Source organism: Trichoderma atroviride, chromosome 3, assembly GCF_020647795.1.
Source record: "Trichoderma atroviride chromosome 3, complete sequence".
In the NCBI taxonomy this organism is placed as follows: Eukaryota; Fungi; Ascomycota; class Sordariomycetes; order Hypocreales; family Hypocreaceae; genus Trichoderma; species Trichoderma atroviride.
In genome coordinates, this window is record NC_089402.1 from 4,152,031 (window position 1) to 4,165,831 (window position 13,801).

The 13,801-nt window shown below is 53.5% G+C and overlaps 5 protein-coding genes across 5 annotated transcripts; 1 reads left to right on the forward strand and 4 right to left on the reverse strand.

Annotated features, from left to right (window-relative positions):
* Window positions 1-169: 169 nt before the first annotated feature.
* Window positions 170-376, reverse strand: TrAtP1_006634 (uncharacterized protein; the record flags this gene model as incomplete). Its single annotated transcript, XM_066113208.1, has 1 exon — window positions 170-376. One exon carries the CDS (start codon window positions 374-376, stop codon window positions 170-172), a length of 207 nt encoding a protein of 68 aa, XP_065969294.1.
* A 750-nt stretch (window positions 377-1,126) lies between these two features.
* On the forward strand, window positions 1,127-2,569 carry TrAtP1_006635 (uncharacterized protein). The gene is made up of 2 exons (XM_014082516.2): window positions 1,127-2,022; window positions 2,094-2,569. Exons 1-2 carry the CDS (start codon window positions 1,426-1,428, stop codon window positions 2,343-2,345), a joined length of 849 nt encoding a protein of 282 aa, XP_013937991.1. The 5' UTR covers window positions 1,127-1,425; the 3' UTR covers window positions 2,346-2,569.
* On the reverse strand, window positions 2,570-4,001 carry TrAtP1_006636 (uncharacterized protein). Its single transcript, XM_066113209.1, has 2 exons — window positions 3,373-4,001; window positions 2,570-3,303 (listed from the first exon to the last, which is right to left on the reverse strand). The coding sequence occupies exons 1-2, from the start codon at window positions 3,515-3,517 to the stop codon at window positions 2,843-2,845; spliced, it is 606 nt and encodes a 201-aa protein (XP_065969295.1). The 5' UTR covers window positions 3,518-4,001; the 3' UTR covers window positions 2,570-2,842.
* Window positions 4,002-4,824: 823 nt separating this feature from the next.
* On the reverse strand, window positions 4,825-6,117 carry TrAtP1_006637 (uncharacterized protein; the record flags this gene model as incomplete). Its single annotated transcript, XM_014082514.2, has 2 exons — window positions 5,833-6,117; window positions 4,825-5,734 (listed from the first exon to the last, which is right to left on the reverse strand). The coding sequence occupies exons 1-2, from the start codon at window positions 6,024-6,026 to the stop codon at window positions 4,825-4,827; spliced, it is 1,104 nt and encodes a 367-aa protein (XP_013937989.2). The 5' UTR covers window positions 6,027-6,117.
* Window positions 6,118-6,655: 538 nt separating this feature from the next.
* TrAtP1_006638 (uncharacterized protein) lies at window positions 6,656-9,513 on the reverse strand. Its single transcript, XM_014082513.2, has 2 exons — window positions 8,410-9,513; window positions 6,656-8,331 (listed from the first exon to the last, which is right to left on the reverse strand). The coding sequence occupies exons 1-2, from the start codon at window positions 8,931-8,933 to the stop codon at window positions 7,470-7,472; spliced, it is 1,386 nt and encodes a 461-aa protein (XP_013937988.1). The 5' UTR covers window positions 8,934-9,513; the 3' UTR covers window positions 6,656-7,469.
* Between the last annotated feature and the right edge of the window lie 4,288 nt (window positions 9,514-13,801).

The following is a 13,801-nucleotide window of genomic DNA, read 5'->3' on the forward strand; positions in this document are numbered from 1 at the left end:
CTGGCATTCAAGACGGTTTGTGGGCGTTTTTGCAGTAATAAAGGAAGCAGAAAAAAACCAAGGCGTTGGAGGTAAATGGAGGCTGCGCGGGCGGCCAAGGTAATTGATGTCACTAGCTGCGGCAGGGCCCGGGCCTGGAGGCTGGAGTCGGAACGGGGTGGGCGTTGGGTCAAGCGTTTAAAATGGCACGGCGGGCGAGAGCTGTGCGCCACACAAAGGGACGTGACAAGGTCGAAAGAGCGTCGACAAAGACGGCTCGGCTGGCGTCTGATCGGCGCCGGAGGAGAGCAGAGAGGCCCGGCGCAGGCTGGCCATCTGGATTGCAGCGGACTGAGGTTCGATTCGATGCGATGCTGCGGTCAATCATGGAAATCATGGATCATGCTGCAAGGTCAGGGCTCCAGCCTGCTGAGGTGACCACGGCACAGGCGATGGCGCAAACGGCCCCTCACGGGCTGACACGTGCGTCCTGGCTGCAGCCTTGAAGCGTGGCTGGAGACCGGGCAATGGAGAGGATGGATGGATGGAGCCTGGCTGGCGTCTTTTTTGCCTTGGCCGCTGGGTCCCCGCCCAAGTTGCCGTTGATTTCTTTGTGTTGGTGCAACGGGCTGGAGCTAGTGCTTGCGTTTGTCGTGCCTCTGCATGCATATGATATGCTGGTGCTTGTTTCGAAGAGAAGAGAAAGAAGAGAAAGAAGAGAAGACGGAGGCGGTGGATGATGTCATGAACAAAGGCAGGGCATAAAGACGGAAGAAGGATCAAAGACTCGAGACGGCTTCAAGATTGTTGGCACGAGCACCTGATGGAAATAGAACCAGTAGCTCCTCAGGCATCAAACTGCAACAAAGACGACTGGCATCGATCAACACAACCATCGTGCTACAGCCTACAAGGCAGATAGTGCTGTAATCAATCGTCAGTACTGATCTTGGCAGCTACAGCCCCGGGCGCTAAGCCCGCTGATCGCCTCTCCAGCTCTGCCCTCCGAATCCCAAATTCCCCGCTGTTGATTCAGGCCTCTAAGCTAAAAATGCCCTGTGCTCCAGCTGCCTGCTGAGCCACAGCAGACGAAAAGAACCCCCCGCCTTGTTCCTGATGTCATACCCCAGGCACAAGCGCAATCTGGCCTGAATCCAGACAAGGGCATCACGGACGGGAAAAAAAAAAGAAGCGTCGCATTCCGCATCGGAAAAAGTACTGGATAGAATAGCCTGATATTTCTTTGCGACGCGACGCAACGCGACGCAGCCTTTTGAGAAAAGAAGAGCTGCAAGCAAGTAGCAACACGGCTTTTGAGCTCCACTCCGGGACGAGGCTGAACGAGGCGCGCGATTCCTAACCCAAAAAAAAAACGAAATTATATAGTGCAATCAGACCACATTTCCTTCATCAACCCCCTTCTCAGCCTCATCGACAACCGCAGCCATGGACACCGTCCGGTCTCTCGTCCAGCCCATCACGCACAACCTGCCGGCGCCCATCCGGGACCTCGGCGTGTCCATCGTCGGCGAGACGTGCTACAAGGCGCTGCTGCTCGACGTCGACATCGAAAACACCGAGTGCGTCAAGCTCGCCGTCAGCAAGGGCCTGGGCATTGGCATCGTCGGCGCCTCGGCCGTCGTCAAGGTGCCGCAGATCCTCAAGCTGCTCAAGTCCAAGTCCGCCGAGGGCGTGTCGTTCCTGTCGTACCTGCTCGAGACGAGCGCGTACCTCATCTCGTTGGCGTACAACGTGCGCAATGGGTTTCCCTTTAGCACCTTTGGCGAGACGGCCTTTATCATGGGCCAGAACGTCGTCATTTCGATGCTTGTTCTGAACTACAGCGGCCGGCCTGCCATGGCGGCTCTGTTCGTGGCCGCACTGGCCATTGGTGCGGCGGCGCTGTTTGCAGAAAATGTCGTTGACATGCAGGCGCTGAGCTACCTGCAAGCTGGCGCCGGTGTTCTCGGTGTTGCCAGCAAGGTTCCTCAGATTCTGGCCATCTGGCAGGAGGGAGGTACCGGCCAGCTCAGTGCTTTTGCGGTTCGTACTTGTCCATGTGCTTTTTTTGGAAATCAACATGATACCCAGGTAGCTAACGCAATGAAATCTAGGTCTTCAACTACTTGGCCGGCTCGCTGTCTCGCATCTTCACCACGCTCCAGGAAGTCGACGACAAACTGATACTGTACGGCTTCATCTCCGGCTTTGCCCTCAATGCCATCCTCGCTCTGCAGATGGTGTACTACTGGAACGCCCCCTCTGCAAAGGCTAGAGGCAAGCGGAAGGAGGTTGTGCCCGTCGAGGCCCGCGGAAGCTCAACGGCCGTGCCCAAGAAGGGTCCCACCACTCGCCGCCGTGGTTAGACGCAGTTTTATAGAGTTTCTTGTTCTGTCATGTATTAGTCTTTTATTGGGATGCTGGTGCACAGGCTGGGATCAGGTTACTAGCGGAGGAATATGCTAATTATAAAGGGAGATGGAAACGCCTAATTTGCCCGTGGTATGCTCGTCATCTAGTATGCTTGACCTATCATGTATTTAATTGCAGCTACAGCTACTATCTATTACCATTATTCTCAAGTCTCCAAAGGAGTTGTGAGCGCAGAGCACGAGTGACATTTGTCCAATAAAAGCCAAACCGATGCACATGTGTTATTCAAAAAGCTCATTGTACACGTTTACATTGATGCTCGCTAAGCATACCAGCAATACAGCCAAACGCTGGCAACACATTTTCCTCCATAACGCCAGCCAAACCCAAATCATAACCAAGCAATACGCGGCTCCAAGGCTCGTTTATAGAAGCGTAACGAAGAAACATGTAAATAAATCATGATGCTAATTGGGGAGCTCAGCGTGCTTCAGCAGACCGAAACGCCGCCAGCATCGGTCCAGCCAATGCCGCCAATCCAGACTCTCCGTCCCGCGCACTGCAGGCAGCGCTTCTGCTCGCCGAGATTGCTCACCGAGCAGCTGAAGCAGACGTGCTTGCCGCAGGCGCCACAGGCCGTGTCCTCGGCGGCATTGCCGCAATCCACGTCCATCTCGTCGGCGTCGCTCCCGCCGGCGAGGAGGGCACTGCCGCAGTCGTCGCACTCGGTCGGCAGCAGCACGGGGGGCGTCTCGATGCCGGGCGACGAGCTGGCCGAGCTGGGCTCGGAGCCGATGCTCCAGAAGCGATGCAGCGACTGCTGGCTGTTCAACAACGACGACGACGACGACGCAACGACGGGCTGCTCCGGCGCGGCAGCAATCGGGGCTTCCTGTGGAGGGAACTGCTGGGGCCGCTGCTGAGCCGAGTACAGCAGGCCCAGGGTGTGCTCTGCGGGCGCGCAAGATGATGAGTTGGGGATGCTCAGATGGTGGTGGGCGCGCCATTCGTAGAACTTACGATGGACCTCGTCGTCCGACGGCCTGTTGTCGCGGTAGCGCTTGAGGGTGCGGCTGTGCAGGGTCGCCGGCACGGAAGCGTCCATCATAGAGTTGGGCGGGCAGAGCTCTGCGGCGGAGCGCTTGCGCTTGAGGAGCGTGGCCATGGCGGATGGAGTGAAGGGGATGGGATTTCTATAAGTGGTGGTGGGATTGGAACAGTATCGGTTCGTCTAGGAAGCAGCAAAATGAGGACTGAAAAAAGAAGAAGAACAAAGTCGAAACGATTGATCCAAAGAATTAGCACGCACCGCTGCGCGCCTCGAAGAAGAAATAGATAGACAAGAAAGATGGACAATCTCAACCAAATGACTCGAGGCAAAGTTGAAAAAGAGGGAAGAGGGAAGAAAAGAACAAAAGGCGGGCGAATTGAGTTTATGGGAGATGCTGAGTGAGACGGACTGGCGCCGGTCGTTCAGGTAACCAACAGGAACGGGCTGGGGAACAAGATCCCTGTTCTGGGCTGGTATTTTGCCCTGGAGCTGAGAAAAAGGGCCCTGCAACAGGAACAAGGCCATGGCGCGGTGTCGCGGTTTTTTGGTGCGATGCGCGCAACCGCGTAGAGTGGCTTTTTTTTCGCTTTTTCTTTTCTTTTTCGAGCTTGGTCGCGCGACAAAATGGTGTCTGCACTAGCAGCTTTAGATTGCGGCAAGCAGTGCCGTGCTCGCGCTATTGATTTGCACGACGGGCTTTAGCCGGTGCAGATGTGCCGCTTATCAGTTGCCAAATCTTGATGGCTGCTGCAAGTTCATCTTGAGGCGGATGTTTGATCCTCATAGTTGGCTGTATCGTTGAAACAATTGGCTCGCTGGATAAGAGCAGGCCGTACAATCTATCCTGGGATTTATCTTGGGGCAGTGAAAAAAGTCAAGCCTTCAATTACCAAAAAAGGATACATTGATTTCGGTGTGGTCTTTGAATTGCATCTATTCGTATATTAGGTTGGACAGTCACAAAGCTTCAGCCTCCCGAGTACAACCTAAACCACAAATCGCCTCACATCTCGAATAAAACCTTGCTCATTGTGCAATTCCAAGTAGATAATGTTGTAAAGACAAGCTGGAGAAATACACACCTAATTAGTGAAAGCTTCTCAGTGTGTCATCTATGGGATGTCGCCTCACTTGACGAATTACACATGGCTTACATCTTGGCAGCTGCGTATGACAGCAACAATTTCACAGCTATTGATGAAAGCATTTGACATATAAAGCAGTAGGCACATCAAATGGTATACAAGATGATATATTAAGAATATCAAGACGGAATAATAAAAGTATAAATGCAAAGTATAAGACAATTCAAATACAACACCGTGCATGAATCAACCACATCCGCTCAAGGACCCTCGCTCACATATTAAGCCAGTTCTCAACCCCAACTATGCAGAACCAAAAAGCCAAAGCTGCTCCCATCACAATATCTTCACCACCAGCTTCCCTATCCCCCCCCTTCCCAGAAACCACCTCCCCGCAACCCTTCCGAACGGCCTCCAGATCCCCCCAACTCCACCACCCTCATCACCGCACTCACCTTCCCCAGCGCCACAATCTCCCCCCGCCGCCTCCAGGTCCTCCCGGATCTCCACGCCGCCCGACACAAACTCGTGCGGAATGTTTGTTCCCCTCAGCTTCCACTTGTAAATCAGCCCCGCCAGGTCCAGCAGCACGCCAATCCACCAGTGATACCTGTCCGCGCCCATCATCGTCCTCACCGTCTCCTTGCCCGGCGCGCTCGCAATGGACACTAGCACGCCCGTCTTGGGGTTGATCATTGGAATACCCTCGTCCATGCTATCCCACTGCGTGTTGTACATAATGTCCACGCTCCCGCGCGGAACCTGCTCGCGCGGCCTCTGCGTCTTATAGTCAATCACCTGGGCAAACACCCCCGGCAAGTACCGCTCCACCAAGTCCATCTTGCCCGTCGACACCGTTGTGATAATCTTGTCCGCGCCGAGCACCTTCTTGGCCACCTGCGCCGCCATCGAACCGGTGCTGCTCAACCCAGCGGGGATGTACACCGTCTTGCCCTCCAGGCTCTGCACGCCCATGAGCTGCATGCCCCGGCGCCAGGTCTGGTACGACGTCACCACCACCGTGGTCAGCGAGGCGGCCTCTTCCCAGGATAGATGCGCCGGCTTGGGCAGCAGGTAATCCTCCTCCACGAGGGAGTACTCGGCGGCAAAGCCCGCGGGGGGCTTGCGGAAGAGGGGCTTTTCAATGTATGCGCCGTAGACGTGATCGCCGACTTTGAACCTCTTGACTGCCGACCCGACGGCGACTACGACGCCGGACCCTTCGAGGCCAATGGGAGCCGGATATCTTTTGACAATACAAAGAATTTAGCATGAGAAAAAAGAAGGGGAGAGGTAGAAGCAGCGAAAAGAAGCAAAAAAAAAAAAAAAAAAAAAAAAACTTACTGGGGCGTGTAAATCAACCCAAACCGCCCGTCAAGCGCCTGCAGCTCTCCCGTGTTCATCGCCGCCGCATGCACCTTGAGCAACACATGCGTCGGCAGTGTGACGCTCGGCACCGGCAGCTCAATCACCTCATAGGCGTCCGCTCCGCACTTTCGCGGTGCCACGAGCGCGCGCATCGTCGTCGGGATGGCCATGGCGAGACAAGACAGCAGAAGGAGGATGAGACCGAATGTAAGGAAGAATTGGGTAAAACAAGGGACGGCAAGTGAAACTGCTGCTTTATTATACAAGTCTTTAAAGAGAGATAATAAAAGAGGAAAGAAGAACAAGAGCAGCACGCATTCGGTCTATTTATAAAAGAGGCCTACGTGCCTCCAGGTAATCTATCATGCAGGTACAGTGAAACGCACCGAGGGTTCGGCGGCGGACTCGGCGTTCGGTGGGTCCCCCCCGAGCAGTGGACCGCCGAAGCGGGAAGCCCTTCCCGGTCCCCTTCTTTCGAACTTGCTGCTGCGCTGCGGGCCTATCGAGCGGATTGCGTTGCTCGGAAATCTCCGCAATGAGCGGAGTTTTAGATGATGAAAGGCCGCGTAATTATTAGACACTAATAAAGAGCAAGGTGATCCCAGTCTGCTGAGATGTCATGAGTTGAGTCAACATCTTGGGACAATCCGCCGTATGAGTAGGCGAGCGGGAAAAACTCCAGATGGCTTCGTTGATAGCCACCAGCAGTGTACATGAACTCATCATGGTTCCAAGAATGTCAAGGCAAAGAAAAATCAAAGTATCAAGCACTCTTTTACGCCAATCATATCAAATCACACAAGTCGCCATCTTTGCTCTGTATATCAGACATGCTATTCGCTACATCTACTATTCCTATAGCTTCAGTTCTACCTCCAAAAAAAGAGTCCATGTGCTTTTTTCCACATCTCATCTCTTCATGCCGTATTCCCATCACCTCCTTAGCAAAATATGCTATCCCAAAAAAAAAAAAATTAACCGTACGCCCCAGGGGAACTTCGGGTATTACCCCCTTTCCCAATCCACGGGAAAAGAATAAAATCAGAAAATATGATAAAAAAAAATAACGGTGGGATCACGCTGGTGTGAAATAATCTCGTCCCAGTCCTCCTTCCAGATACGCCCGTCTCTTCCTGTACCCAACGACAAAGGAAATTCGAAAAAGGCAATAGAGTAAGAATAGAGAAGAAGAATTTGTAAGTGATAGATACAGGGGCCATAGCCCCCTCCAATATAGGAGGATGAGAAAGGCGACAGAATGTTTTTTTTTCTTCGGCCAACGAGTAAACGCCGTCTATGCTTAAATAGGAAAATTATATGAGTGAAAGGGTTTGGTAAAGAGAGGACAAGTAGTAGTCGCCTGCGGTAATAGTTGTACGAATATAAGTAAGTTTATCTCATATTGGTTGTCGTTGGCAAAGCGGAACGTAGTCAGGTGTCATTGATAGTCGTTGGGTATCGACGTGACATGATGTCTCGTGAGGTATATAACAAGGTTGTTTGAACCTCTTTTATAGGTGATCGATTGGATTCATACCTGTAGAGGGCATGATATAAAGAAAGTGTGATGGATACATCATCCGGTAGGGGAGGATGATGACGAGTTAAGATATTCAAGGCAGACCACGCCTATGGGTAGGATCGCGGGGTTGGCATTGTCTGTCATGCTGGCGCTGCTGAGCAGCTAACCATTGGGCAGATCCGGGCTGGCGAGCTGGGTTTTCGGCGGGCAGCTTGGCATCTTGGCCGGCAGCGCCACTGCTGCCATTGCTGCCACTTGCAGAAGCGGATGACCCAGGCACAAGATCTGTGACGGCTTGGGCAATGGACTCGACAACATATGTCCGAAGTTCGTGGTCCTCTGCCTGGTCTTCCTTTTCCAGTCGGAAGCGCTCCTCCTTGGACATGTTGGCCCTGCGGAGATTTTTGACTTCTTGCATGATGTAGAGCATGACCTCCTCGGGGCACCGGTTGCGCTCGTTGGCGGCTTCGCTCTTACGCACATATCGCCGAGTCACGTCGGTGGCACCATCGGTAGAAAAGGCCACGCAGTACGACATCTTCTTCCCCCAGCCCTCGGTGTAGAGTCGCGGGTTGTCCCAGGCCTCTTCGCAGGCATCCACATGGATCCATCGCTTCTGCTGGTCCGAGTAGATTTCGGTCCACACATGGTCCTCGGCATTCCAAACCCATCGGACACGGCCGCCCAATGCGCGGCAGAGCATGCTAAAGCAGTTGGCCCACTCTCCGACGCGGCCTCTGCGGGTTTGCAGCAGTCGCCACACATCGCCGTAGCGCGGGAAGCGCTCGTACGTGCCGCAGCTTTCGGCAGAGCAACGATAGAGCTCAACTCGAAGTGCGCCACAGGCACTCTCCTCGGGTGTAGGTGCAGTCATGCCCTGGGCGATTGTGGGAGATAGGCAGACTGGGCATGGGGGGTTATTTACCCAGGTGAAGAATGACCGTCGGTACCATCTGTGCGGGAAAAAAAAAGGTTAGAACCATGCTGATATAGAGAGGAAGACGATGGGCTTCATCAGCATTATAACCTACCGAAGAAGAGCTCGGATGACACAGTCTTGATAGCCCCATTCCGGTTTCCGACCGTCGCCCATACTCTCTGCTTGTGCCTGCAGAACCTGGCTCTCCTCCTCCGCCTCGCTATATATGCGATCCAGGGGAATGGTCTGGAGAGCCTCATCTAATAGGCCAGGGTTCTCGTACTTGGTAGGTGTAAGTGATAGGCTGAGGAGGAGGTTTCGGAATTTCTGTGAGTCGCGATCTGCGGCAGCGGGTGGTGTTGGGATCTTGGGGAGATGTCGTAGGGCTGAGTAGGAGGGCGGTGTCGTCGCAGCGGGCGATGGGCTGTACTGGCCGCTGCCAGCAGGTGAAGGGGCGTCGTGATAAGCGCTCGGCGACCGCTCTCGAGAGCTTGACATGTGCTGGGCCCGGAGGTCGTTCATGCGCTTATCGCGCAGCAGGCCCTCGAAGCGGATGCGAAGGTCGTGAGCCCATTCCTCCCCGTAGTCGTCCTGCGACGAGGACCCTGCGCCGAAAGGGGAGCCTCGGTCCTCCATCGTGGGTGAGCTGTATGTAGAGGAAGGTGTGCTTGGAGGTGCTGAACGAGTGAAGCGGGTCGATTGATGTCAGTGGAGTTGCTGGCTGTGGTCGGGATTGGAGAATCTACTCTTTCCTTTCTCTTCAATTAATTATCCGGTAAAAGTGAAGAGAAGAGAAAAGAAGCAGCGATGTGAAATAAAGGTCGAGATGGTTGCAGGTGCCAGCGTTGAAGAGGCGATTGCGTCGTCGTCGATGTCGCGGCTAGGCTGGAGTCTGGTCGTAGGCCACAGCGTCGTCAGCTGGGGGATGCGTAGGCCTGAAATTGCCACAGTGACTTTGGAGGCCACCCCTCAGCGTTGCGTCAACGCGCGTGGAGTCGATTTTTCGCGGCGGTTGTGTCGCTGCGCCGGATCGTCGCCCGTCTAGAAAACGTGCATCGGCAGTTGGGGCTTCGCCTGGGACGCTTGCTGGCTGGTCGACGCTGCGAGTTCAAGAGGCTCTTGTCATGCCTCGAGCCGTCGCCGGGAGAGAAAAAATGAGGGTTGAAGCAAAAAGGCAGCGGACGGGGGGGGTTGTGGAGGATGTATGTAATGGGAATGGGCCTCTTTGGGGGCCCGAGTGCTGAGAGGCCGGCCACGCAGCGCTGGCAGAGTAATCCGTACAGGGGGGAAATAAAAGGGACTAGGCCGCGCAGTGGCAGTGGTAGCACTGCTAGCTGGTAGAGGGGGGCGTGCCGCTGGCGCTGCAAAGAGCAGTTGAGGCCGGTATACGCGTCAGCTGGCAGACGCAGCCAATCATGGGCGCTGCCCGCCCCAGCACCAGGATTTGCTGTGCTCGGTGAGAGGGCCCGGCCCGGGTACCGCTACAAGGCAGCCAGCTGGGTACATGTCCGGGTACTTGGTCCATGGCGCCTAGCAGTCTACCTTGGTAGACGGCAGAGCAGGCCGAAGAGCAGGAGAGGGCAGAAGAGAGCCGGAGACCGGCATGGCTCTGATAGGCTATCGAAGCTATCAAATGTTGGTAGCATTGTTTTGCAATTTTAAATCCTCGCTTTGCTTGATTTCCCCGCAGCGGTGGCTTTTGAGCATGTGGCCGTTTTGACAACTCAAGTTGACAAGTTGGAGTGGACAAAGCTGTACCTCTGAGTACCAGACTCAATTACTCAAGGTGTTGTGTTGCTATTCAATTTTATCTCTGCCTCAATTTTTCCCATGTCCCTCCTAACAATTTCAGATTTGTGTCATCTTTTTTCCCTTGTCCTTCTACACTTCAGCTCTTATCAACAAGCTGAGAACCGGGGTGAGTGTTTCCCGGTTTCAGCCAGGCTGCTTGAGCATGTCCGCGCCTGGGAGTCTTTACGAGGATGCCCCGTCTCCATGCCCTGCGGCTCTGCGCGTGCGCCAAAAGGGACCACGAGCAGAAAAATGATGCTCAAAGACAGCAGAAAAACGAGCAAGCAAATAAGCGTCAGTATAGCAGCGATAACATCGTCAACGGCGCAAGTGCCTGGAGCTGTTTCTGGCTGTGGGTACTGCAGCCGGCCGCCGAAATCAGACTCAAGCACCGCCAAGCAACGGGCAGAGGTACCGCGAGTCCCTCCTCAGCAGCCCGCAGGTACCGGAACCTGCGCAGCGCCATCGAGAGGCGATGACGAGGCACGCAGCGCATGGTGCGCCTTTCCCGTTTCTGCTGTGGCACAGCCGATGCCAAGACGCTAGCGCCCACGGCGGCGCGCACTGTACAGCCATGGACGGAAACATTTGCTGCACGCAATTACATGCAGTATCAGCTTACAGCACCGAGGGCCAAGTCTAAGCTTCTCGATGCGCTACGGCGTGTAGCAACGCAAAAACGGTGGCCTCTCCGTTTTGTTGCTTCTTTGTCTTGATTCTCCATGATGGTATTCGCGTGTTATTCATCTTCTCTTCAGTTCATCTTCTCTTCTACGCTCCGCGGCTGCGAAACGCCAGCCTGTGCCATCCTTGTCACTTCTGCAGCCGCTAAACCGCCAACATCTTCCCCCGTTATTCAGAATCTCCGCGCCGAATTGGATATTCCTGGCGCCCCCCGTACGAGTACGAGTAGGGCTCTCTCCGTTCTCCGTATACTGTAAAGAAAATGTACGATTGCGATCTGCAGGTATTACGAATCCTAGCATACGGAAACGCCCCGTTTCACACGCTGTTTGCTCTGCGCTCCTCTTCTTTTTTTTGCGGCTCAGGAATCGGATGCCTGATCGACAGCACCGCCGAGCACAAGCCACACTGCCCGCGAGACGGAAAGCCACAGACAACGGGCTTCCACCCGCCTAGTTCGAGGCCTCATCTGCTCCGTACGGAATTCTAAAATAAAACACAAACGTCCCGTGCATGGTGCCGGTAATAGGCCTGTTGGCCTGGCGTGCAGCGGGAAAGCGCGGCAGCGTCAGTTCTGCTTGCACGGTAATAAATCGTCAGGGCCAGTGTCCATGGCCAGATATCGACACTGTACGGCCCATTACGAGGATGTGCTCCGTACCAAGTCGAAACGACACTCTGATGGCGCACCGCGGCTATAGGCGTCTCTCGCTCTCCAAGAAGCATCTCGAATCAGCCTTGCGTCTTTTCGGTTCCTGGCCCTTTCAGCTGTCCAAGCTCGGCCCCTCTTCTCCATCGCAGATAAACATCGTAGATAAACGCATCGTGGCGGTACCGTACCTCGCACATAGCCGTGGCAGTGGTTGTGACTTATACGCCGGCAGTGCCTGGCTGCAAGATCAATGTCGCATGGGCCATCGATCAGGAACTGCAGGCTGAGGATACATGGATAGGATACCCGTGTACATCGCAAGCACTGCTATTATGCTAGCAATACGAAGTACCGGCTGCCCACGCCAGCAGAGACATGTGAGACTCTGACTCCTCTCGTCATCCAGCACTTACACAATTAGCGCTCAATGCTTCAAGAAGCCTTCTTCTCTCTGCCCACTTCATTCCACCCAGTGTTGTCTGGCGACTTCAAAACAAAATGCAGAAACAAGTTTTAACCCGGAAATCAAACAAAACGTTTCCACCATCACACTTTGCGATCTGTGAGCCCAAAATCTCATCTCCATTTCCAACTCAATCAACTTCGGATCCAGCCACCCAAAGCTTCAACACTAATAGAGCAAGGGCCCTCCCAAAAAAGAGAACAAGTCCCCGGAAAAAAACCATCTTCCTCTCTTTCACCCAATCAGATGCTCGATAGAACCAATTTTGTCTCTACGCCCACATCCCGGGGCGTGGTATTAGGGGGTGCGGGTGCGAGGCCGCGTCATCCGCTTTTTGCTCTCTATGGGGGCTTGCGTACTACAACGTCCAATCGCCACTGCACGCTTTCAGAAACAAATTGGCAAACAGAAACCAGCTACACAGGCAGTCTGTTAATAGTCTTTGCTGCTGGTAATTCTCAAAGAAATGCTTGAATGGACCCCCTTTATAAGTGGTGGGGAGTACCGCCAAGGCTCGATTTGCAGAGACATAAAGTCGCGGAGTGCTGGGCGAGTATATGCCCCAAACTGGCGGGATCTCTATACGATTTGGTAGAGGTCTGTGTTCGGTACCAGGCCGAAAACTACATGCAAGGCAGAAGGCTTTCACAGAATAGCTGGGAGTCATTCTTCCAAAGCTGCCTTGTAGCTGTGCGGCTTAGATCCCGTCTCGATGCCGTCAACGCACGTGAAGAGGCCCTTTCTTCCTATTGAAGCCACTCCGTCGAAAAGCTTGACGACCCAAAACCAAACTAGAACCACCCTCTTCTTTCTTTCAAAGCCTACATACCGGACTTTAATAAGGTCCTTGGATGGGGGGAAGGTTACTAATATGGCACACAGATGTATTCGTACATACAAACGCTGACATGCCCGGCTACGATGGCTCACAACCTAAGCTCCTGCACCCTCTTTGCAAACGGGATTTTGCGACCTGCTGATTTAAGACATCCAGATGGATGTGCTACTGGGATTAGTACTGTGCAGTACGACTCGAATACGCCTACTCCAGCTGTCCTCAACGACCATCACATATACCGCATCTCAGACATGCCCATGATATCGACACGACGTTTAATCAAACTCCACCATATCACAAACTAACTCAGGAAGCCCGAAACCCCATTACAATAAATAAATGTTCCGCGTTTGCCCAGTCCACGAGACGTCGTTTAATACCCAACGCTCCACACTCTTTCGCTCGTATGACGCCCTACCTCGACGGCCCTTTCAAGGCACCACCAGCCCGCTCAACTAGCATAAATTAGAGCACATGCAGTCGTACCCATTACATTACACATGACAAGGCTACCAAAGGGCTAGAACAGCCTTGGCCATGGGCGTGGGACAAGAGAAAAATAATAAAAGGGACGCGCGTTAAACTGGATCTCTCGGCCCCCCCCCCCCCCTGCCTTACCCAGATGTCGTAGTCGTCGTCGTCTCACTCGCAGAAACGTACGTATTTTGTCTAGGATCAAATTAAACCCCCAAGGGCATGTAGCGTCTCTATAATGTTTCCCCATTTCGTTTAAGCCCGCGTATTTGTCAAAATCTCTCGTTGTGACGTGTTCATGTGGCTAGTGCTTTTCTTGCTCCTGTATGCCATGCAAAAAGAGGTTTTTGCGCGTGGAAACACTCCGCAGCTACTCCGCCAATATTAATGATAATCTCATCCCATGTTGCTAGTCATGTTTCAATAACATGTCTATAGACATATTCGTAAGTTTTTATGTTTCAAAATGCTCGTTTGTGCAAAAGGAAGCGTTTATCCATTAATACCCAACACTCTAAAACAGCTCCACCAGACCGAGTTCACATGCTTATTACTCTCCAAGTACGTAACAACTCATTTCTGGAAGAGAGAGGCAAGTCTTT